This window comes from Sciurus vulgaris (assembly GCF_902686455.1).
Source record: "Sciurus vulgaris genome assembly, chromosome: X".
Taxonomy (NCBI): domain Eukaryota; kingdom Metazoa; phylum Chordata; class Mammalia; order Rodentia; family Sciuridae; genus Sciurus; species Sciurus vulgaris.
In genome coordinates, this window is record NC_136471.1 from 79,132,095 (window position 1) to 79,155,779 (window position 23,685).

The following is a 23,685-nucleotide window of genomic DNA, read 5'->3' on the forward strand; positions in this document are numbered from 1 at the left end:
AGGTCTTAACTATGGCATGAATAACATTAACTCAGGTATTCATTTTTTAGTCTATCCTGAAGTTCAACTTTTCAATAAAGGCTTTATGACTCCTTATCATGTCTATAAACCCCAGAACTTTTCTTATCAGAGTCAGATAAATGGTTTCTCCTCTCAGATCCTCTAAGAAATTCTGGAAGTTGATGTGGGACTACTGGTCTCTGTGAGCCCTTCCAACTCCAGTGTTTTGTGTTTATGGACTACATGACCAGATAAATGTTCCCAAGGTCTCCAAAAGTTCAGATCAGTCCCATTACCTTCAGGCACTGGTTCTCCCAAATCAAATGCTCCCTCATACCTCAGTGTCCCTTCCCTTCCCACTGCTTTGGGTACCTTTGAGTGGAGGTCAGTCCATGTCCATAGGTTGGGGCCTGCTGGTGTACATAGCCACTGGGCCGCTGTTGCAGGTGACGGGTAGGATCTACAAGAGTAGGATTGGTAGAGGGGTGGGTGCTCTGATAAGGCTGGCTGGAGTAGCTGGGGGGCACCATGGTACCTGCAGGGCCTGTGTGTTGCTGCAATCCCACATGAGAAACATAAGGAGTATAGCCCTGGAGAGGAGGAGAGAGGGAGTCAGGGACAAGAGTGAGTGCAGCAGTTTACCTTCCTCGCCCTGATGCTCACAATCCCAAGCCCTTACCTGGGAAGTCTGCAAGCCGTAGGAAGAGCTAGGAGTCATCTGATGAACAGATGACTGTCCCAACATCCCCTGACTCTGCTAAAGGGTAAAAGGAGAAAAACTCAAACTCAGGAAATGCTTTCTGCTACATGCTCTCTTGTATCTCCCACCCTGTGTGTCCTTGTGAAGATGCTAAGTGTCTCTTCAGTCCTATGACCCACAAAAGCCCCTCTCCCTGACAGCCCTCCCTACTGCCCCTCTCACTATCTTTGCCTGGAGCTGTTGGCGAAGGCGCTGTCCCTGGGGCACTGCAGGTTGCTGCTGTCGGTACACAGAAGTCTTGTAAGATGAAGGTTCTAGGCCCATGACACCAGTCATAGTCGTGGGCAGCACTCCAGGGTAAGTTGGTCGGGTCGGCAGCTTCTGCATTGGTAACCGCACAGGGCGGTATGGGTCCACACGAGGGCCACCTGGAAAAAAAAGTGGACTGACTTCTCTGGACTCCTCATCCCTTCAGCCCTTGCTCAGAGTCCTAGTCATTCACAGTGCCCCAGGGGAGTGGCATATCCCTTAGGTGGGAGGGAGGTCCAGGTGATCCCACCATTCCCAGTGGCTGGCCCTCACCTGCAGGTAGTGGCTGGTTCTGGGTATAGAGGCCTATGGGGCCCTGCCTGTAGCTCAGATGGGATATGGATCCAGGGTTGGCGTGGTGCAGGAGGTCTGGAGGCACTGTCACACCATAGGGACCACTCCGACCCGGGCCCATGCCGTAGTCCTGTGTGCGCAGCAGAGGAGGAAGGTGAGTGACTTGTAGTGGAGTGCAGGGAGAGTAGGTGAGGGAAGATGGGGTGAAGAGAAGCTGCATTTACATGGTTAATTTTTATTTCAATTCTAACAGCATCCTTTCCCATGTGTCACATCCCTAGAAGCCAGAAACTCTCTCTATTATACACCAAGTCATGAAGAGGGGCTGGGGGAGAACTGTGGCAGGGGAGGCACTGGCCTCTGTTTTGGTGGCTGGCTGGCTGCGTTTCTTGCCCTTGGTGGACTTCTTCTTGCGTTCCTCAGTACTGGGTGGAGCAGCTCCTGGTTTGTCAGTTTTGGGGGGCTCAGGAGCCTTTTTCTCAGGTTCTAGCAGGGTGGGAGCTGGTGGCTCCTCATCTTCTGGTGGCAGTGGCAGCGGCTCTAGGTAATAGGCACGGGGCCGAGGCCTCAGGTGTGTGTGGTAGAGTAGCAAGCGCTGCTGCTCCTCCCCTCGAGCCACTCGCCGGTCAACTCGGACTGTCCCAAACCAGCCCCAGGAGAGTGGTGCAGACAGCTTCAAGCCCTCGAAGAGATCCCAGGGAGATATCTTTTGTTTTGTGGAAACCTGTAAACCCTGCTCCAGAAAATGAGACACAATGAGCTGTTGAGACATGGAAAACAGAAGCTAGACCTTGAGACCTTGTAGAAGGGGGTAAAATATGTTGGCATGTTTTAAAAAAGGAAAAAATGTTGTGCTTAGATTTGCGAGAGATGGTGAGAGGAGGGAAAACAGACTTGGGTACATAGGGACACACGTACACGTGGAAGAGTCATGAAGGCAGAGAGATGGGTGGCAGGGAGAGTACAGATGAAAGATGAAGTCCGGAAAGATGCAGTGGAGGCAGAGCTGGGGCAAGAAGGAGACACAGAGTCAGGGAGACAGAGAAGTGGGTAAGGAGAGAGAAAAAAAGTGGGAAAGTAAGGAGAAAAACATTCAGAGGAAGACAGAAAGAAACAGGAAAGCGGGGGGCGGGGAAGGTAGTGAGAGAAAAGCAAAGAGAAAGGCAGAAAGAAAAAGAGAGATGGATAAGAAATTAAGATAATGTATATATGAAAGGGTTTGGATTTTAAAGTCAGCATCCACTTTTCCTTCTGTCTACTCTACAAAGCAATTATGATTACCGAACAAATACTGTGACTGACAGAGGGAAGAGAGAAAACTGTGCCAAAATGGGTGGGTAGGGGAAAGAGATGCAGGGATAAGAGATACAGAGCTATTAGCCAGACAGATGGGTGGGTCCAGAGAGGAGGCAGGTGGGGCAAAGGAAGGAGGGTGCGGTGCTGAGAAAGGGGTGTTATGTGATAAGGTGGGTGGAGGTGGAGGGAGAGACCAAGAAAAGAGGGTAGGACTCCAAAGAAGGGGAGATGAAATGCAAGGAAAGCTGAGTGATTCACTCAGAACCCCAGACTCAGGCAGAGACTGACAAACTCCTGGTCTAAGTCTGCTGGGTCTTCCAGGTTAATGCAGGAAAGGCTGTTGCCCAAAGGGGCAGAGGATATGGGAAGACAGTGGAACATGCCTCCTTCTTGAAGATGGAATCGAAGCCAGCAATCTTGTTGCCCTTGGTGTCAATAAGGGAGCCCTGTGGCTCACACGTGATGACATCTCGAGTCTGCTTGGGTAGTGGCAGCAGCTGGCGAACCTTTTCCAGACTGTCTGATTGATGCTCCCCCAACTCTTTCTGCAGGCACAGGAATATGGGACAAGAGTTCAAAGACACTGAAAAAGAGTGATGGGAAGTCCTGGGGTAGTCCAGAACCTGACATAAAGATAACATTCAGAAAATCCTCATTGAGTGAATAACAAAGTAAAAACAGATGTGAAAGTGAAGGGTAGAGGGCTCAGGCCAGAACAAAGTCCCTGAAGCTGGACATCAAACTCAGTCAGAGTGGAGGAAGCTGAGGTCCTAGTGCCCTTGTCTCTTCTGCTCACCTGTAGCTTCTTCACCAGGTTCATGTATGCACGTTTGTTTTCCTCCATGCTGCCTTGTGAGATGCTAGACATGTCTGCAGCCAAGGTTCCATTGATGAGCACACTCAGCATGTCCAACACTGTAGTGAAGAGCTCACTGTGGTAGGAAGGCAGGGAGAAAACCACAGAACAAAGAGGTTAAGAAAGAAAAAGGCCTAAGGGGAGAATGGGAGCAGGGAGAAGTACTCGATGTCATCCCAAGGGCAATGAGACTGTGGAGAACCCAGGACCATGGAGTCCACAGAAACATCCACACTGATCGCTGTGGATAGGGCAGCTGGTGCAGGGATAGGGGGCTCCACTGGGATACAGAACAGCAGGGAGGGGACAGGGATGCTTACTTGTTGGACTGCATGTCGACAGTGCCGCTGATGATGATCTCCAGAAGGAGCATGGCCCACTCCGTGGTCTGCTGGGTACTGCGCTGCACTGTGTCAAACATGCCCCCCACCTGCCAGGGCCACAAGTCAATCAGATGGCTCTCAGGGGTGCAGGGGTGATGACCAGCATTTAAGGAAAGCTTAGGTTAGGACCCAGGTTGGGTGGGAGGTCATGTTTCATTTGCCTGTGATTTGCTATATGATTCTGACTGATGACTGAATTCTTGATCTCTCTGGGCTTCTGTTTCCTTGCTTATAAAATTATGGGAATTGGACTAAATGATTGCCAGGATTCTATTTGAAATTCTACATTGGGTTTCTAGTATTTCTCAGGTTCAGCTAGAATCTAGGATAAGGAGGAGGTAGAGTCCCTGAAAGGATCCAGGTTATACAATCTACTGGACCCTGACTGCAGTGATCCAGTCCCTTTAACGACTTTCAGGCCCTGCATCCTTTAGGTGAGCAGGATTAATACTTGAAGACTCCAAAAACCCTGCATTCTCCATCCTTATCCTTATTCTCCCAACAACCTAGGGCTTCTCTGTTTGTTTGTTTGAGACAGGGTCTTGCTATGTTGCCCAGACAGGTCTCCAACTTGTGGACTCAAGTGATTCTCCCGCCTCAGTCTCCCAAGTGTTGGGACCACAGGCATGTGTCATCATGCCTAGCTGGGCTGGGGCTTCTTTACTGTATTTCCAGCCCCACCCCCTTCCTTCTTTTCCCCAGCTCCCCCTCACCAGGTTGAGCCGCAGTTTGAGTGCCTCATGCATTAGCTGCTTTGGTTTGCAATCATCTAAGTACTGGTCCTCTCGCCAATTATTCACAATCTAGGATAAAACAAGTTTAACATGCAGCTCAAGGATCTTCTTGTTTCTATTCCAAAGCATCCAATGTGTTTATCAGAAAGTAATGAAGGTTCCAAGTCCATAGTGGCCTCGTAGGTATATCCTTTACTAACCTCCTGCCCACCTCCACAGCTCAGAGACCTGTACCTGGTTCACCTGGTTGTAGAGGGAGGTAAGGAGTCCCTCACGTTGCTCATCCTGCCCTTTCAGACACGTCAGCACCAGGGATAAGAAGGGCTGCTGACTCAACAGGGACATGCTAGAGACAGAAGGGAAATAAAAGAAAAAAGAAGAGTCGAGGAAGTCATGGGCTGGGGATAAGGCAACTTCCAACCTCATTCCTCCAAATCCTAGACTTTGCTCTCTCAAGATAAAGCCTCTTAAAAAAATAAAAAGGTATAGCCTGTTGCTCAACCACCACTCTTATTCCCTGATATGCTACTTCCCTGTGATGTTTGTTTTCAGCCCTCAGCCCCAATTTTTATTATTCCCCGGGCTTGCCTCTTTGCCCTTCTTCCTTTCAGTACTGGCCTCCTCCACAACCCCTTTACCTCTTTTGCTTTTGTCGATCACGTTCTTTGCGAGAAGAAGAGCCCAGGTGCTGACCCTTCTCCAGTTCCTCCCCAGCAGCCTTTAATACATGTCCTTGGACTGAGGTGGGCAGTTTGGCAATGAGGGGAGCCACCAGCCATACACCAGAGCGCTCTAGAGAGCTGGAGGACAGACAAGAGGACATGAGGTTACAGAGGAGCTGGGCAAGGTTGCACAATCCATCCTCTCCTCTCCCTGGACATGCACAGTATCTCCATGTAGCAGGCACCACTCATGCCACCAGAGGAGAAACTTGCAAGGGGATGAGTCCTGACATGTTTCTACCCAACCTGAGCACAGGTTTGGTCTTGCTGCTGCTGGGCATGTTGTTTGCAGTGCTTCCTGAAGATGACCCTGTCTCTGCTGACTGTTGGAAAACCTCAATTGTAGCCTTGGCGATGTTCTCCAAGAGGGAGTTCATCTCCTATGGAGGGTGAAAGGCAAAAAGGTGCTAAAATAGGTAAATAAAAGTAAAGGGAAAAGGTAAGAGTAGAAAGGGGAGACGAGGGTGAAGAACATATGTGGAGGTTCACAGGAAGGTAGGTACAAAACTGTTGGAAGTTTTAACCTCCATGTTTCTCCAGTTCCCCACTGTCTTCTCCTTTGAACACCTCTTTACGTCTGTGGCCACAGAAACAGGTTCCACTGCCACTGCTGCCAAGCTTCCCCACAGTTCAGTGCTCCAACACTCCCAACTCATTTCCCTTATCATCGGCTTCACACATCTGCCATTTTCCCACCTCCTCTTATCTCTCTCAGTTTAAGAGCCCAAGGGTAGGACGTAGGTTCTCCTATAGTGGCTCACCTCCTTGACATGTGGAGTTGGAAGTGGTCATGGGAAAGGGAGGGCCTGGGTGGGCACTACTCACATTGTTAGGGGTCTGCTTGATCATGAGCTGCAGCTCCAAAGAAGACTGGCGCATGGTCCACTGGTCCAAGTTCTGCGGTAGAGGCCCCACCCCCAAGCTAGTCATCATTGTGTTACCCCCCCACCATTCTGTTGACCAATTCCTGATCTCCCATAACCTTGAATCACAGACTAACAGAGTTCTGAAATGGACCTCTATGTCCCTCTCTTTTAGAAAGAAGACTAAATTTTAAAAATCCAAAGTGGTTGGAAATCCTATTTTAAATGTAGTTCAGGAAAGATTTTATGTCTTTCTCCAGATTCCTGCTCCAGAACCTCATAATGCTTTGCATCAGAAAGTTGTGCTTAATGCTTAACCTTTAAATCCTGGATGTTAAAGTTGAAGCCTGCTTCTGTTGTTTCAGGTCAGCTGCTCAGTGTCCCTGACAGGACCTTTACAGGACAATCTTTCAAAGTCCTGTAGAGACTGGAAGGCTACTGTTGGCTAATCTCCCTTTGGCATTATCTCCTCTGAGCTGAAGAGACCTCATTCCCTTAGCTTGTCCTCGATGGCCTTATTTTTCCATCCTCCAGTCCCCTAAACATTTGAAGTAGTGGAAAGGGCACAGGCATACCTAGGCTCACATAATGACTCTAAACTTACTAGTGTGTGACTTTGGAGAAGTTACTTAACCTCTTCAAGCCTCAGTTTCCTCACTGGTCAAAAGGGGATACTCATGCCCTCCTCATAGGGCTGCAAAAACTAAGGGAGAAAATATTTGCAAAATGCTACACATGGTGCCATGTACAATACTTGAGCACAAAGTATGTACTCAATAAGGACTAGCTATTACTATTCAGTTACTGCATCACAACCAATGCGCCAAATATACAGAGCCAAAAACTAGGCCTCCCAGATGCTATGCCTCCCACTGATGAGCCATCCTCACGCCAGACAGCTGTGCGTGCACCTAACTTACTCCTGAGCTTAGGCCATAGTGGATTTACGCCTAAACACATACTGGAGCTGTTTCTCTCGTCCCCTTTATCCTACATCCCTGCTGGTCTTCTTGCTCTTTTTCTTGATTCCACTGTTTCTCAAATTGGGTCCCTCTGCTTCTTCCAAAACGCCCATCGCCTTGGCCTACCTGAAGAATACGCTTAATGCGCTGCCTCTGGGGGTTTTCCCCATCCTCGTTGTCCAGAAGTCGATGTGGGTAGCAGATGAGCTGCATGAGGCGCTGGGCTTGGGCACTACTCAACACTGGGTCCTGTAGGTCATTGCTGTCCTCACATAGCGACTTAAGGCAACGTTCTCCTACCCATTCCTGAGGAAGCTGATTATCAGGGGACTGGGGGCAACCAGTGACGGGGTTAGGAATAAGGGTGATATGCTGGGGATAGGTCAGGAACCTGACATACAGTAAAGAGGCAGTGTGATCACAAGCTGGAAACAGGACCATATTATACAGTGGCATTGAGGAGGTGTGGGGGGAAGGTGAGACTGACCTGTTGGCAGATGCTGCGCAGCACGTACTTGGCATAGACATCCAGACTGGCTGTCTCCACAGAGATGTTGCGGCCACCCTGCCTGCGACCGCCACTGCCACCTCCTCCCTCTTCTTCTGGAAGTTCTTCTGTTCCTCCCGTCACAGTGAAGCCTGAACCCTTCAGTTCCGCATCCCCTGTGGTTCACGGGTCGGAGATAGGGAGGGCAGAGTAAGATCAGAACACTGTGTAGAGATCCACCCCAGGCCCACAGAGGCAGAAACTCCCCAAATGTTGCCCTATGGGACAGAAATATACTTCTCTCCCTCCTCTCCTCCCTGAAGGTCGGAGAGACCACCTTCAGAAGTGAGAAAGACTGTCTCTTGTAGTTTAGCTGGCACTCCACCCTATACACACTTCTGGCACCACTCCCTTCCTACCCCCCGTACCAAGTACAAACACAGCCTTGAGAACAGCAAACACAGCTCCATCCACGATGCGGTTCTGGGAGGCAGCCAGCAGGTGGCGGTCACAGGAGGAGCGGATTCCTACTGTAGGCTTGTCTGGAGAGGGAGCTGAAGTCAGGGGAAGCAAGAGTAGAGACCACAGGGTGGGAAGGCCCACTTTCTACTGCTGCCTGACTCTGATCAGGGTCACTTACTTCCATCGGACTGGCAAGGATTTAGTTGTGGTGTCTTGAATAGGTGGAGAAGGATGCGGCAAGTAAGCCGAGCCCCAGGCTCTGAGTCCTGCTCGCTACAAGCTAAGAGGAAGACAAAGCAGATCTGGAAAAGGCTGAAGCTGAACTGTGGGGAGGGCGGTTAAAGGGGAAAAATGAATGGGGAGAAAGAATACTGAAGGAGAGGTACAGCAGAAACTATTATGCAGTTGAACAGTTGAAAAATGGAAATGTTGTTGGGCTGCTGATATAGCTCAGCATCACAGCATATGTTTAGCATGCACAAGGCCCTGGGTTTGATTCCCAGCACAGTGCACTCAACACATGTACACACACAAATGAAAAAGTCAGGGCTACAAATTCAGGTTTAGAAAACAAGCCCCTTCCAGCCTGGGGTGCACCAAAGAACTGGCCTTCAGGTGAGGACCTGGGAGCCACAGCAGGGTGTTCCACACTGAACAATGACAGGACGGTAACTGAATGTGTATTGAAACGTGGGGTCTAGAAATTCTAGGAGTTATGGGTTGATAGTTCACCAGCATTAAGGAGTGAAGGGATGGCAGCACAGCGAATCAGATCTTCTAGGAGCAAACACTGGCGAGCGATGAGGATGGCAACAAAAGTAGCGAGGGAGTCATGAAAGGACAGGTCACTGACCTGGAGGAAAAAATGGACATGACAGCTCAGGGCGCAGAAGAGGCACCCAGGGAAAGCCATGTGCTCCCCCTCTACAGAACTCTGACCCACTACAACCTTGATAATCATGCCTAGCCCCCAGCCCCACTAACTTCCCCATTCTCCACCAAGAAGCTACCCCAAGTCTTACATCTACATTGCAGAGGAGATCATTGAAACCACAAGTGCCATTGTTAGAGGAGCAGCACAAGGCCTTAAGTACTCCTAGCCACTCTGCACTGAGTGACTTGCAGTAGCCAGTCAGCTCTGCACACAGGATTGCGATGTCATTCACCCTAGGGAAAAAGTACAAATGCCCTCAGAAAAAGCCTTGCTCCACAAAACCTCTGATTCTTTAACTGTTCATTATCAAGGGTATAGTACCTCCCGAGTATGTCACCCCTCCCAATACCAGGTGGGGGTTCAATGCCCATTCCTCACTCAGTATGCCCCATACCTATCGGGATCATGGTGCCCTACACAGACGTGCATAAGGGCATTGCAGACAAAGCTGTAGCGGTTAGCAGGGTTCTCACTAAGACTCTTGCCTAGCCCTGTGTAGGTGAAGGTATGAGCAGCAGGGTTCTCCAGGGTGTCGATCATAAACTCGGGTGCCCAGCGCATATTGGATTCTGATGGCTCCACATTGCAGTAAATGGTATTCTTCACCTTTGAGCAAAAGTCGCTGCGGGGGTCGGGGAAAGGAGATAGCAGTGTTGAAGAACGTCTGGTGAAGGTGAGGTACAGGGATGGTCAGGAGACGGGAGAAAAGGAAAAAAAAAAGGAGGGAGTGAGGGACAAGGGACCTTGGGACAAGAAAAAAGGAGGTGGGCTCTGGCAGACTGGGCAGGAAAGGAACCACATGAGAATAAGGAACAGGGGCCTCTGGAGGCAGAGAGGAAGAAGGCCCACTCTTAGTAATGCAACAACACATGGAGGACACAGTCCATAAGTGACCCTGTGTAGACAGCAGGTCCTTGGGCTGTGCTCTGCTCCTGGGGTGGGTGGTAATGGGAAGGAGATGGGACTAGGTCCCACTCTCTACCCTTTACCTCCCACCTCTCTTACCTGAAGAGCTCCCCAAATTTGCTCTTTAAATGGCTACAGGAGGTGTACAGATCATAGAGATAAGCAAGGATACAGCGTTCCGCAGAGGAGCCATCTGATCGGTTCATCCCATGCTTCACTACGCCACACAGCCTGTCATAAGAAGCAGGGTTGGGAGGATTAGCAGGTGGTGTACAGGGCCCAGGGCACAAACGCCCCTTGAAACAGATTTAAGCCTCCTGGTAACACTTCCCTATCCATCTGAATTGCAGGCACTTCCCCACAGTGTGAGCTCACATGTTCTTCCCAGGCCACTTGCATTGGCACTTGCCAGAGCCCTGTGTTTCAAGTTTTGTTGTTTTTTTTGAGGCAAGCCCTACTTACCCCTCAAAGACCTGCGCCATCTGGTCCTGGTTGAGGATGAGGCAGGCATGGTAGTGCCGCAGAACGGCCACAATGCACAGGCACAGGCTGGTAGTGTAGCTGCCCACCAGATCAGAGGATTTGAGAAGCAACTCGGCCTCAACTACACTCAGTTCATTCAGTAGCTAGCAGAGAGAATGAAGGTGAGAGATGAGAAGAGGCCCCTCATGTCACTCATAACCCCGCTTCCTGTGAGGAACCTGGTATGCCAGGCTGGTGCCCCTTCATGTTGGAGCTGCCTCAGTACAGAAAGGTCCTGTTACCATGTGCCATACTGTCCTTTACTCCATAAATGATACCTCTAACCAGTCTCCAGGACATACTTCTATGAATTCCACAGTGGCAGGACAGTCTGTGCCCAATGTTCTAATCTGTCTCCTGGGCCTCCCTGGGGAACACTTAAGTCTCTATTCCTGCAGTCTTAGCTCATGTTCCACTCCCCCTGTGCTAGTCTTTCTGCCCCTCCAAATAGCCTGGGAAACTGGCTGAACTTTCTACCCCTGTCCTCATGACCTATATAGCAAGAATTTTTTCTCTCCACCCTATCTTCCCTATCTTCCCCACCTGAATGGCAAAGTCGATGAGGCCACTGATGCTGAGTGAATATTCCATGAGGTCGAAGATGAACTGTACATGCTGCACCAGAGGCAAGTGGTATGACATGCCAAGGGCAAAGCTCGTGATCTGCTCCAGAACATTCCGGGAGACCTGATAAGGGCAGTGGGAGTGAGAAGGGAGTGGAGAGAGGGAAGAAGATCCAGGGAAGCAGGAAAGGATGATGGTGGAAGGGGATGAGACCAGCAGGCTTAGCCTGCCTAGGAAGGGGAAAAAGAAAAAAGGGAAGGGAAAACAGGACAGGAGGTCAGAATGTGGGAAGGGGGCTGGCTTAGGCCCACACCTGAGCAGTGACCTGGTGTTGGTCATAATGTGAAAGATGCTGGAACTTAGCAAAGATATCTTCAGCAGTGGGGAAGGCTTCAGGCCGGTTGCGGCGCCGCTTCTGCCCATCCTCCCCACCTGAAGGAACAGTTGAAAGGGATGAGTCAGGACAGACAAGATAACTAGTTGACTGGGGAGGGGAGAGGGATATGGAGAGAAGGCTATGGGAGGGAGGGAGGGGAAAAGGGAGGGTGGGAAGGAAAGGGAAGAAGGGAAGGGAGGGTCAAGGAAGGGCTGGGGAGGGGTGAAGGGAAGGATGAATGGGACTGTGAAACAAAGGTTTAGTGGACCACAGTCTATGTGGACCTTAGAGGAATATGTACAGGGAGGTGCTAGGTTGAGGGAAGGAAGGGGGAGGGAGGGAGGGCAGTATGGGGCTTACTGTGAGGTACCTAAGAATGTCAGGTCTCCAGGATTCAGAGGCACAATAGGAGCAAGCTGGTCTGCAGAGGGGGGGAATGAGGGGGGAAGTTTCAAAAGGACTAGAGCTCTCAGAGACTCCAAGAGACAGGACATTGGGACATGACTGGGGAGTTCCCTATGCTGGGGATGGGAAGACTGACTAGGGCATTCTTTGGGGGAGATCTGTTTAAGAAGCCTCAAACCCACCAGTTTCTGCTGTCCCCTTGCGGTTCAGAACCTTCAGGATATCCTTGGTGATTTTCTTGATGGCATGGCGGGCATCATCTCGTTGCTTTCCCACCCCAAATAGTACAACCAACCGCTGGTTGCACTCATGGCTGCATGACTCCTCCTGCATCCCAGCAGCACCATCAGACTCCAGCATGGATCTCCTTCCCTCCTCTTAGCAGCATGCTCTGTATCCCTCAGCTCCCCCATGCTCGAACCCCTTCCCAGAACACCCAAGCCCTCAGGAAAAGCTCCATCCCCTCGGCAAATTCCTTGGACAGAAATCTAGGCAAAAGAGATCACTGCAAGATGTTGGGGAACAGTACCTGGGGGATGGGAAAGTGTGTGGCATACTGCACATGTCGTGGCTGGTCATAAAGAACCCCAAGGGTCCCTTCGATCTTCTCCTTGGGTGGTGGCTTCACCTCCTTCTCCACATCTGGTTTCTCAGGAGATGGGCTGCCCTTCCCCTCACAGGGCATAGTAGGGGAAAACAACTGAGAAAAGGCAAAGGGTGGAATATTGAAGAGAAAAGGGGATAAGGGAGTACAAAGAAATTCCAAGAAGAGACAAAATGGGAGAATCTAAGGAGCTAGATTTTACCATGCTCAGGATCTCACTTACTGAGAAGTCAGGCTTCTCCATGTCCTCAAAGAGCACACTGGAACTAGGGTCAATGTCCATAGACTCTGAGAGTCCTGGATCCTGTGGGCATAGAACATAAGCAGAGCTGCTTTAGCCCTCCCCACTGTCTAGAAAAGTTCATGGGAGAACTGGAGAAAACAGACCATATTGGGGAAAGCACAGGTTCCAGATTCAAGCCCTGTCTAGTCACTAAGTATGGAGCTCAGTTTCCATTAGCTTTAAACGGGAGATAAATGTACTTCCCAGGGCTGTTGTGAAGACCGAATGAAAAAAAAAAAAAAAAAAAAACTGACGTGAGAGTGCTTTGTAAATCACAAAGTACAAAGAAAATACTACCCTTCTTGGACAAATGAGACTCTCAGGGGCCTCTGGGAACCATGGATGGGAATGTCAGAAAAAACAATCATGGGTAAGGAAAAACCACTCACCTCCAGCTTGCTACTGCTGCTGCCTTCAGCCTCCTTGCGCTCTGGGTCATCGACTGGATCATCAAAGGGAGAGGGAGGCCGGGGACCAGGGGCTCCAAAGGCAAGGTCCCCTCGGGAGATTAGAGTGCAAGTATACATGTTGTGGGAAAAAACATCATGTCGAATCAGTTCACAGAAAAGCAGTACCAAGTTAAAGAATTCCACCCGCTCGCTCTCACTTCGGGGATCCGCTGGAAAGAGGGAACGAGGAGAGATGAGTTAGCAGAGCACAAAAGAGGGGTCAGAAAGAGGAGGCACACCTGAGGCATGAGTACCTCAGAGAGGAATACCCTGAGGCAATAATAGGAATGAACCCCTCCCATCCAAAAATTGCTGAAGGACACAAATTATTATGTCTACAAGTAATTCTGTATAGAACCCAAGACAAATACAGAGCAGAAAGCCCTTAATTATGCTTTCTGGTAACAGTGGTGGCTGAGTCTAGGTGGAACAACCAGAGGGTGGCAGGGGTCCATACTCAGCATGGGAGCCTGTGTATCCAGAAACTGCAGGAGGACATCCTGGAAAATGGGAGCACTAGGAGCAGAAAGGGAGCCAGAGGCAATGGAACCCTTCTCATCTGCTGCTTCGGATTCTCCACAACGCTGCAAGATGAGAGAACAAACTGAGGATTGACTTTTCCCTGTTTCTTCACTCTTTGCTACCTCCCAGCTGCAGACTTAATCTCTTCTCTAACCAGTTATCAATCTGCTCCTTTCTACTCATGTCCCATGTCCTTAACATTCCCTGTAGGATCTCTATTGGGGATTAAACCCAGGGATGCTTTACCACTAAGCATCACCCCAAGTACCTTTTATTTTTTTTAGATAGGATCTTGCTAAGTTGCTGAGGGTGTCCCTAAACTGCTAAGGCTCATCTTGAACTTGTGATCTCCTGTCTCGGCCTCCTGATTCACTGGAATATAAGCATGTGCCACTGCACTTGGCTCTACCACTTCTTTATTCATACCTTCAGCTTTAGTCCCAGTACCACCTTGCCCTCTCTGGGATCTCCAACCCCAGTTGAAATTCCTTCCCATTGGCCAACCTCAGCCTCAATCTCTGCCTGTCTCTTCTCCAGGAGCTTGGCTACCACCATGGCACGATGCCGACCAGAACGCTTGCAGCTGACAGCCCATTCACATAATAATGATACCACAGCATCGTCATCGGAAGAGATCTGGAAACCAAAGGAAGATAAGGATGAGTAAGGTAGGCTGGGGACAAAAACCAGAATTCTAATTTTTTCTTTTTCTTTAATTATACACAGCATTTGCTAGTTATTTACCAAAAGAAACTATTCCTTAGCCCATATATTCATGTTTAATCGTTCAGGAATACAAGTCAACAACAAACTTCTATGGAATTCAATCCAAAGAGATTCTTTATATTCCAAAATCACTTTGCACTTTGAAAGTTACCAGCCCTCTTCATATTCTCAAAATCTTTCATGGAATCATAATTTCTGTAGAAATCTGGGTATGCTGCTGGGCATGGTGGCACATGCCTGAAATCTCAGCACCTCTGGAAGCTTAGCCAGGAGGATTACAAGTTTGAGGCCATCCTCACCAATTAGGTAAGGCCCTAAGCAACTTAGTGAGACCCTGTCTCAAAATAAAAAATAGACTGTGGATGTAGCTCAGTGTTAAAGCACCCCTGGGTGCGATTCCCAGTTGAAAAAAAAGAAAGAAAGAAAGAGAGAGAGAGAGAGAGAGAGAGAAAGAGGAGGGAGGGAGGGAGGGAGGGAGGGAGGAAGGGAGGGAGGGAGGGAGGGAGGAAGGAAGGAAGGAAGGAAGGAAGGAAGGAAGGAAGGAAGGAAGGAAGGAAGGAATGAATCTGGGTATGCTGAGTTGAATTTTTTAAAACATCCTGAGCTGTCACAGTGGTGCACATCTGTAATCCCAGCTGCTAGGAGGCTGATGCAGGAGGATTGCAAGTTCAAAGCTAGACTCAGCAACTTACCAGGGCCCTAAGCTACTTAGCGAGACTCTGTCTCAAAATACATAATAAAAAGTGCCTAGGATGTGAGCACCCCTGGGTTAAATCCTTGGCACCAAAACCAAACCAAACAAAATGGGCCCAGGAAGATCAATGCCTCACCCTGCCTTCCCATACTTACATCTAATTTTGCAATATTTGCTCTTTCTATTCCCCTTCTTGCTCACCTCATGCCCATCCTTGCTAGGCCCCAATCCAAAGATTCGGTTACAAAGAGAGTCCAGAGAGTTGCTGAAGTCGGAGCGCTCAAAACTATGACTGTCCAACACTTCCAAAGTATGGAGCACCCGTCCAATGGTAAAGCCTAAGGAGGACAAGCAGCAAAGGGGACTTAACCAGAGGTCCAAAGTATCCTGACTCTCAGATCTCTATGTCCTTACCACACCATCCTTTCCTCAAAGATACTTCCTACTATTTGTCCTCTGACACCCACCTGCAGTGGCTTCCTGGCACTTATCAAAAGACCAGCGAACCTCAACTGCCTGTCCTCGCTCCTTGATCTGCTGCTCAATCTCCCGCAACTTTGCACGAACCTGCAATATCAAAAAGGAAGCTTTAAGGATGTACTCAGGCATACAAAAGGCTAAAAGAACAGTACCAGACTCCAAATCACTATTTCTAGAAGAGGAATTTAGACTCATATCCCAATCTACAAGTATCAGGCTAATGGTCAGACTTACTTGCTGAGTGAAGGCACTGTTACCCTCTGGCATGGGCAGGTTGGAAGGGGCAATAGGCAGGTGGTCAAGTGGTGAACCCGTCTTAATTCGGCTATCAGTCAGTGAGTAGTGCCAAACCAGGGCACTAGGACAACACAGGAGGATGGTCTGCCATATAGAAACAGCTAAGTCAAACTCAGTTACCATGACTACCTCTCCAGAATTCCATTGTAAGATCCAACCCTAAGTTACCCAATGTTACTCTGAGTCCCAGAGGCAGGCATCAATCCGTCTCTGATCCCCTCCTTTTGCCCCGCTTCTGAAAAGCTTTTGAGCCTATTACTTAGCCCTAGGAAAGGCCGGCCAAAACACCCAAAGGGGAACTAACACTCCATTACTGAGAAGCATCAATCTCCTAAGAGAGTACTCAGTGCCTACTCCCACCTCCAATTTGGAATCACCCCCATTCTCTAGCATAGGCACCCAGTTCTTCTCAAGCTACATCGTAATACTTCCCTGGGCTCACCTAGTACATACCTGTAGAATACAGCTGAGACCAAAAACCAGGGGCCGATGCTGAGGGCACATAAGCAGGTCACTAAAGGGAGTGGAGGGTGTGCTGCTAGTTGGGGGCTGAGGGGCAGGAGTGGTAGGCAGTGTGCTTGTTGACTGGGCAGATATAACATGAGATGAGTGGCTGCTCATGCCATCCAGTTGCAGGGCCAGTCTCCGGGTACAGAAGTAGGCAAGGCGGCGGGACAGGTATGCAGACTGAACAAATTCCCCAGAGTACTGTGAAGACATGATCATCAGGGTCCCTAATTCTCTCCAAGGGACACTGATATAATATCTTTGTCTTCCTCAAATATAATATCAAATATAATATCTTTGTCTTCCTCAAATCCTCCCCACCCCAAACCCTAGGCCTTACTCGAAGCAGTAGGGGCAGCAGTAGTTTAAGCAATTCATCCTCTCCAGGGCGGATTTTCTCAAAACATTCTAGCACCCAGGTTAGGAAATCATGTCTGTCCAGCATTCCATCCTATGGTAACAGGGATGGGAAGAGTATTAGTTCAGCCCAGGGACTATAAAAGATGAAGTGGATAAAGTAAATTAAAGGATAAGGAGAACCACAACTGGGACAAAATGAGAGGCACATTCTATTCTATGGTGACAGAGTCCAAGGTTAGACTCAATTCAATGTCCCATAAAACATGGCCTCCTCCCTACCTGAAACATGAACATGGCCAGCTTCTCGTTGTAGTCCCACTGCCTGATTGCCACCTCCACATCATGGGGCAAGGGTCCTATTGTGGAACCACAGCCCCCACTTCCTGCAGGCCCTGGCCGGTAGTATTCAGCCATCTTCTGTAGCTGCTCCCATAAGTACTTGGTGATGATCTGAGTCCATTCTAGAGGTAAGATAGAAAAGGGACAATTTGACACTATCCTTCTGCTTAGAATACCTTTTGTTCTCTACTCCCACCCCCAATCACAATTCTAAATTATATTCTTCCTGTTAGCCTCTAGTCAAATGCCACCTTCCTAAGGCCTTCACAACTATCCCCAAGAGAATGTAATCTTTCTGTCCACTGAAGTTGCCAAGAACCATGTGTGTTCTGTGTCCTCTTTTTTGGTATTGGGAATTGAATCCAGGGGTGCTTTGTCACTGAGCTACATTCCAAGCACTTTTTATAACTTTTATAAAAATAATTTTTAGTTGTATAAGGACACAATACCTTTATTTTTTATTCATTTTTTTAAATGTGGTGCTGAGGATCGAATTTAGTGCCTCATACCTGCTAGGCAAGTGAGCTACCACTGAGCCACAATCCCAGTCCCTTTTTCTAATTTTTTATTTTGAGACAGTGTCTCACTAAAGTTGCTCAGGCAGGCCTTGAAATTGCCATCCTCCTGCCTCAGCCTCTCAAGTCGCTGGGATTACCGACATATAACCACCATGCCTGGTCTGTCTCCCCTTTTGACATTTACCATGTTCTATATTGATGTTATTTAAACATAAATATAAATTTACCTAAGCATTCCTAGTAGACTGTAAGTATCCTAAGGGCAGAGATTATCTACTGGTCATCTTTTCAGTCCAGTACATGAACACAACAGGTAATCAAATTACTTGATGTTTATTTACTAATTGAGTGGATACAATATAAGTAGAAGCAAGGAATATAGATCAGGAAGGGAGATGATTCCAAGGGTTTCTGCAGCACTCCTTGAAGCCATCAATGGTATGTCTGGTGTTAGGAATTACTCACCAATGAAGGGGTCAACATGCCTCTTCTTAACCTTGGTTTCAGTGATTGCTGCATAGTAGGCAGAAGTCATCTTAATGAGCCAGGCAGCCCTCATCACAGGCACTGTGTATTTGGCTAAGTATCCAAACACTTCTTCCTTCTTGCTGAAAATGGGGACCTGGATGGACATCACAAATAGTGAGGTCTCTATTCCCCGGGAACTGACACCCAAGTAGCTTAATATAGGAATAGGAGGACACTTTGTACACCCACTCCCCTCTTAGTCTGAAAAAGAGGAAACAGTACCTCACCTTTTTGGCTAATTGTGTGAGTGGTTTAGTGCCAGCCAGATCAGTGAACCAGGTGTTAATGGCATTCTGAGATCGCCCAGTCACCAGCCAGAAGTTGTCCTTCTGGTTCACTTGAGGCTTCCTGCGACCAGTGTCAGGGAGGGTGTTACAACGTAACTTCTCTGCAATAATGCTGCTGAAGTTGGAACTGATCTAAAGGAAAAAAACTATACCTCAGGGTGGGAAAAAGGGGAAGACAAGGTGGTCCTGCTTTTGATGGGAAAATGCCAGTGTGGTAGCATTGGATAATGAAGGCAAACTCAGCCACTTAGATTGTCCCTTTACATCTTCCCAACCCAGGGCCTTTGCTCCTCAGATTCTTCCAGCCTTTTCCTTCAGCCTGGAAGTGATGTCTCACCTTGGCAGGATTGAAGTTGACGTTCTTGGCACTGCCATGTTCATCCCCAGAGACAGCAGGCTGGTTATTGAAACCTTGTTTTACATTCAAGGCCGTCAGTTCGTCCTGAGGCAGGAAAACGCATTTTAGCATTTTTTTTTCCTTGGGAGGAGGTTGTGGGAGAGAAAGGCAGAAGTGAAAGGAACTAGAAGAAAGGGAGGATGAAGGTTCTGAGTAGAACATATTGTTATTTAAAGCTGGGCCTTTATATTCATTTAGACCCCACCCTCACCCCCAGGGTAACTAAGATTCCCAACCACCAGGAGCTTCCTCAACATCACTCTTCCCTGGCGAGTAGCCTCATCAGGCTCCCTCAGACAACTTTCTGAGATGTGTATGTGTAGAGAGGGGGATTCTGGCGCGGCCCCTACATCATTTCCTATTCATGCTTTGGAACCCCGCAGCTCATTCCCCGCTCTCCGACACCGGCCCACTTTACTCTTCTCCCTTTCGGGACTTTTGCTCCCACCTAATCGCCCCGCCCCCCCTTCCCTAAACTGTCAATGCCTCCTCTTATTCTAATCACCTGTCCCGGACCTTCGGAAGCCTGGATTTTTGAACTCACCTCCTTCTGTTTGGGATCTTGAGGGTACACATCCGGAGGCCCCAGCCGCGGCCGCTTCAGGGGCCGGTGTTCGTAGCTCAAGATCCCGAAGGCCGCCATCTTGCCCAGCCCGTAGCGCCAGAGGCGCCAGCAGGGCCGGGCCGGGAGGGGGGAGGTGGGAGGGAGCCGAAAAGGGGGGCGGCGGTTGAGAGGACGGCGGCCGAGAGACAACAAGGGGGCACGTTAGAAACTCTCGATTATTGCCGGAAACTACCGAGGGCAGCCGAGGGACGCCGGGAACCATCGGACAATACCGACTGCAGAGGGGCGGGGCCTGTTCCGGCACGGGGCGGGGCTCTGCACCCCGGGAGCTTTTTGGCCCTAGAGGCAGAAAGTCAATTTCACTAGGCAAAAATCTGAGAAACGTTTAGTGAGCTTGTGTACCTTGTTGAAAGTGCAGATCTGCGAAGCGCTTGGCATCTGTGGTGCCGAGTTCTAACTGGGAATTAGGTTCCAATCGTCTGTCTCTGCTTTTGGCCTAGAATAGGTATTCAATAATGTTTGCACTGGTTAAAACTCTTACAAATCCCTTAGAATTCCTGCATCTGGATAATGGGTATGCTAATACCTCCTTCAAAGGACTGTTGTTAACATTAGAAACTAGGTATGCACAAGAAAACACCTGTTAAACTCTGAAATGCTGGCTTTAATCCCTCAAGTCCTTTATGGTCTCCCTGAAGGTTCCTAACCTTTTTTGGTTCGCTAAACTTTTAAGGTAAAAATGAAAGCTGTAGACCTTCTTTCCAGAAAAATTTAAATTCTCGATAGACACCCTGAAGCGCATCCTTGTATCCCCAATGTGTCAATGAACACCAGGTTAAGAACCTTTGCTTTAGTTAGAGGCACCTACTGAGTAACATGCTTTTCAGACTTTATTACCTTTAATCCGCAAATAGCCCCATGATCTAGGGATTGTAATTGTCTCCATTTTGTGGATAACGAAGCTGATTTTCTTTTCTTTCTTTCTTTCCTCTCTCTCTCTCTCTCTCCTTTTGTTTTCTTCTGTTTTTTTTTTTTTTTTTTTTTTTAATTTTTTTTTTTAAATTTTTTTTTGGAGACAGGGTCAGCTTAAACTGTGAGGCTGGCTTTGAATTTTCAATTCTCCAGCCTCAGCCTCAGCCTCCCCAGCCACTGGGATTACAGGCAAGAAGCTGATCTTCAGAGTGAAAATTTTCTTGTCCAATGCTTCCCATCTACTAAAGTAACAGAGCTGGGACTAGGATTCTTTCTTGATTCCAGAGAAAACATTCTATTATGGCATTGTCTTTTAGAGAAAAGACAGCTAAAGTGCCACATTAGCAGGTATGGGGCACTGGGTTTGATCCTCAGCACCACATACAAATAAATAAATAAAAATAAAGGTCCATTGACAACTTAAAAAAAGTAAAATAGCAATAACAAAATGTTACTGAATCACAGTGGGGAGAAACGTTAATTCTAATTGGGAAGAGGAAAATATATTGGAAGTGATAACATTTGACCTAGCTCTGAAGGACTTTAAAAAAGAATTAATTTAGACCAGTTTTAGGTTTATTGCAATATTGAGCAGAAGGTACAGAGAATTCCCATATCCCTCCCCCTACATGCATATCTCCGCCATTATCAACGTCCCTGCCCTAGAGTGGTGCATGTGGTGCATTTGTTACAACTGATGAACCTACATTGACACATCATTATCACCCAAAGCCTGGATTTTTTTTTTTTTTGTTTTTGTCTGCTGGGGATGAACCCAGAGTCTTCTATTCCCATTTCCACCAGCAATGAATGAGAATTTCTGTCGCTCCACATCCTTGCTATCTTTGGTGTTACCAATATTCTGGATTTTGACCATTCTAATAGGTATGGAGGATTTTAACCTAAAGAAATTTAGGAGGTTAAACCCACTCAGACCCAGACGGAGAGTAAATGCATAATGAGGTATCCAGTGTGACTGGAGTTGATGATAGCAACTTGCAATTTTTTGGAAGGTCATGAATAGCTATGTCTGTATTTTCACAATTCTGGGAACTGAACCTTGTGTATGCTAGGCAAGCACTCTACTGCTGAGCTACATACTCAGTCCTGTTTTACTTTTGAGACAAGGTGTCAATTAGTTGAGGCTGGTCTTGAACTTGTGATCCTTCTGCTTCAGCCTCCCAAGTAGCTGGGATTACAGGTGTGTACCACCATGCCTGGCCATGAGTAGCTTTTAAAGTCTTTTTTTTTTTATTGTAGACAAATGGGATACATGTTGTTTCTCTGTTTGTACATGGCGTAAAGGCATACCTTTGTGTAATCATAAATTTACATAGGGTAATGTTGTTTGATTCATTCTGTTATTTTCTCCCTTCCCCCCACCCGCTTTTGAAGTCTTTTGAGCTGGATAATGCCCTCTGTAGTGTGTTGGATGGTGACTACCAAAAAGATATTGTCTACTCAGAACTTGTGAATGTGACCTTCTTTGACAAAAGATAATTAAGGTAAGGATCTCCAGATGAGAAAATCCTGGATTAAGGTGGACCTTAAATCTAATGGCAAGTGTCCTTAAAAGAGAAGAGAAGGGTAAATGAGACACAGGGGAAAAGAAGTTAGTGAAGACAAAGGAGGATATTTGAGTAATGTGTCTACAAACCAAACAATGCCAAAGTTTGCCAGCAGCCACCAAAAGCTAAGAGAGGGGCATGAAACCTATTCTTCCTCAGACCCTTCAGAAGGAACAAATTCTCAAAATACCTTGATTTTAGACTTCTGGACTCCAGAACTGTGAGAAAATAAATTTCAGTTCTTTTAAGCTACCCAGTTTGGGGTAATTTGCTATGGTAGCCTTAGTGAACTAATATATTCTGGACCATATAATCCAGTTTTTCTTCTTTCCTTTCTTTCTTTTTCTTTTCTTTTTTTTTTTTTTTTTTTTTTTTTTGGAACCTGGGATGGAACCCTAGGGCACTCAACCATTGAGTCACATCCCCAGCCATTTATTGTATTTTATTTAGAGACAGGGTCTCGCTGAGTTGCTTAGGGCTTTCCTACATTACTGACACTGGCTTTGAACTCTTGATCCTCCTGCCTCAGCCTCCTGAGTTGCTGGAACTACAGGCTATAATCCAGTTTTCTTGAGACACCCAGTCAAGTGCACCTTTCTTCCACCTGATGTCCTATCCCCTTTTCTGTCTGGTAAAATTACTTTCATTCTGTCAGTTTCTCTCAAAGAACACCTCTTGAGCAGAGCTTTCCTGAACTCCCCCTCCCCCTCCATCGTGGTAAATTTAGTTACTTCCTCTTCTGTGCTCACATACTTTGGAGCACATCTATGTTATTGAACTTATTATGCTGTATTGTGTTGTTTGTTTATGTCTTTCCCACTTATCTATGAGCTTCTAGAATGATGAGGATGTCTTATTTGTCTGCATATTCTCAGAACATAAGCACTGTGCCTGGCACATATCAAAGACTCAATAAATGTTTGCCGGATAAACAATTTCTGTAAATAGCTTCTCCACTCAGCTCTGTTTGTGAGCAAGGTAAATCTGGCCACAGAATGGAGAATGGATTAGAAAGCAGAGAGCCTTTAGAAAGGAAGACCAGCTAGTGGGTTCCAGTAATAATCATGACTAGAGGTAATGAAAGGCTGATTTAGCACAGTGGCTGTGGTAATGGAAAGGAGGAAACTGCTGGGAGAAACACCACAGAAGCAGGGCTGATTGGATTCTCAGGGTGGGGTGGGGGGAGTTGAAGAGGATCCTGAGGTTTTAAGTCTGGGTGACTGAGAGGGTGACGGTATTGTTAACTCAGAGGGAAGACAGGAAGAAAAGCAGATTTGGAGGAAGATGGGGAGTCTGAAGCTAGTATTGTTGATTCTCCATTTCTAAAGTCAGACCTGCTTACCAGTCTCCACAGGGACCCAGCTCAGGCAGCAGCTAAGGGTGGGTATTCTGGTTCAGATTAGGTCAGAGGAAAGACAGCTATATATGTGCCCGCAGGAGCCAAAACAGTATTTTCCATCCTCCCAAGACAGTAGAGCTTTGATAGAGATTTAGGGGCAACTGAGCCAAGGAAGGATCGTAGCATACGATGGCAGGGGGTGGGGGTGTTCAGACCCTTCACTATAAAAGAGAATTAGAAGAGAAGGTCACTGGGAACTGTGGCAGTGGGGATGAACAGATCCTTCCCAGGATCTAGATGATCTGAGGACACTTGAGTTTGTGACGCCCAGCTTTAGTCTCTACATAACACCATCTTTTATAGCAACACCTAACCTCCCGGAAGACTTAGCCTTGTCACTGAACACATTTGCCACACCCTCTGAAAAGCCCTGGTTTCTAAGGTTCTTTCCACCGGAAGCCATGATAGAAGGAAA

At 47.7% G+C, this 23,685-nt stretch overlaps 1 protein-coding gene across 7 annotated transcripts in view; it reads right to left on the reverse strand.

Annotated features, from left to right (window-relative positions):
* MED12 (mediator complex subunit 12) overlaps nt 1-19,524 on the reverse strand; it is a 22,356-nt gene extending 2,832 nt beyond the window's left edge. The window contains exons 1-42 of one of the 7 annotated variants that reach the window (XM_079124886.1): nt 19,311-19,522; nt 18,707-18,811; nt 18,310-18,501; nt 18,020-18,176; nt 16,977-17,158; nt 16,678-16,788; nt 16,284-16,538; nt 15,768-15,914; nt 15,521-15,620; nt 15,255-15,391; nt 14,138-14,269; nt 13,569-13,695; nt 13,052-13,281; nt 12,603-12,683; nt 12,305-12,475; nt 11,958-12,102; nt 11,741-11,791; nt 11,308-11,426; nt 10,974-11,117; nt 10,371-10,534; nt 10,008-10,139; nt 9,397-9,624; nt 9,091-9,235; nt 8,801-8,921; nt 8,247-8,348; nt 8,035-8,160; nt 7,607-7,782; nt 7,246-7,425; nt 6,120-6,191; nt 5,541-5,674; nt 5,211-5,372; nt 4,807-4,918; nt 4,552-4,641; nt 3,776-3,885; nt 3,396-3,531; nt 2,983-3,144; nt 1,662-2,036; nt 1,283-1,433; nt 923-1,128; nt 680-757; nt 536-590; nt 373-460 (exon numbers count right to left, since the gene is read on the reverse strand). In XM_079124886.1, coding sequence (XP_078981012.1) covers nt 373-460; nt 536-590; nt 680-757; nt 923-1,128; nt 1,283-1,433; nt 1,662-2,036; nt 2,983-3,144; nt 3,396-3,531; nt 3,776-3,885; nt 4,552-4,641; nt 4,807-4,918; nt 5,211-5,372; nt 5,541-5,674; nt 6,120-6,191; nt 7,246-7,425; nt 7,607-7,782; nt 8,035-8,160; nt 8,247-8,348; nt 8,801-8,921; nt 9,091-9,235; nt 9,397-9,624; nt 10,008-10,139; nt 10,371-10,534; nt 10,974-11,117; nt 11,308-11,426; nt 11,741-11,791; nt 11,958-12,102; nt 12,305-12,475; nt 12,603-12,683; nt 13,052-13,281; nt 13,569-13,695; nt 14,138-14,269; nt 15,255-15,391; nt 15,521-15,620; nt 15,768-15,914; nt 16,284-16,538; nt 16,678-16,788; nt 16,977-17,158; nt 18,020-18,176; nt 18,310-18,501; nt 18,707-18,811; nt 19,311-19,409 — 5,990 coding nt within the window. In that variant the 5' untranslated portion in view covers nt 19,410-19,522. Of the gene's footprint in view, nt 1-372; nt 591-679; nt 758-922; nt 1,129-1,282; nt 1,434-1,661; nt 2,037-2,982; nt 3,145-3,395; nt 3,532-3,775; nt 3,886-4,551; nt 4,642-4,806; nt 4,919-5,210; nt 5,373-5,540; nt 5,675-6,119; nt 6,192-7,245; nt 7,426-7,606; nt 7,783-8,034; nt 8,161-8,246; nt 8,349-8,800; nt 8,922-9,090; nt 9,236-9,396; nt 9,625-10,007; nt 10,140-10,370; nt 10,535-10,973; nt 11,118-11,307; nt 11,427-11,740; nt 11,792-11,957; nt 12,103-12,304; nt 12,476-12,602; nt 12,684-13,051; nt 13,282-13,568; nt 13,696-14,137; nt 14,270-15,254; nt 15,392-15,520; nt 15,621-15,767; nt 15,915-16,283; nt 16,539-16,677; nt 16,789-16,976; nt 17,159-18,019; nt 18,177-18,309; nt 18,502-18,706; nt 18,812-19,310 lie in introns of all 7 variants that reach the window. The other 6 variants (XM_079124882.1, XM_079124881.1, XM_079124885.1 and 3 more) reach the window with 6 other exon arrangements.
* Between the last annotated feature and the right edge of the window lie 4,161 nt (nt 19,525-23,685).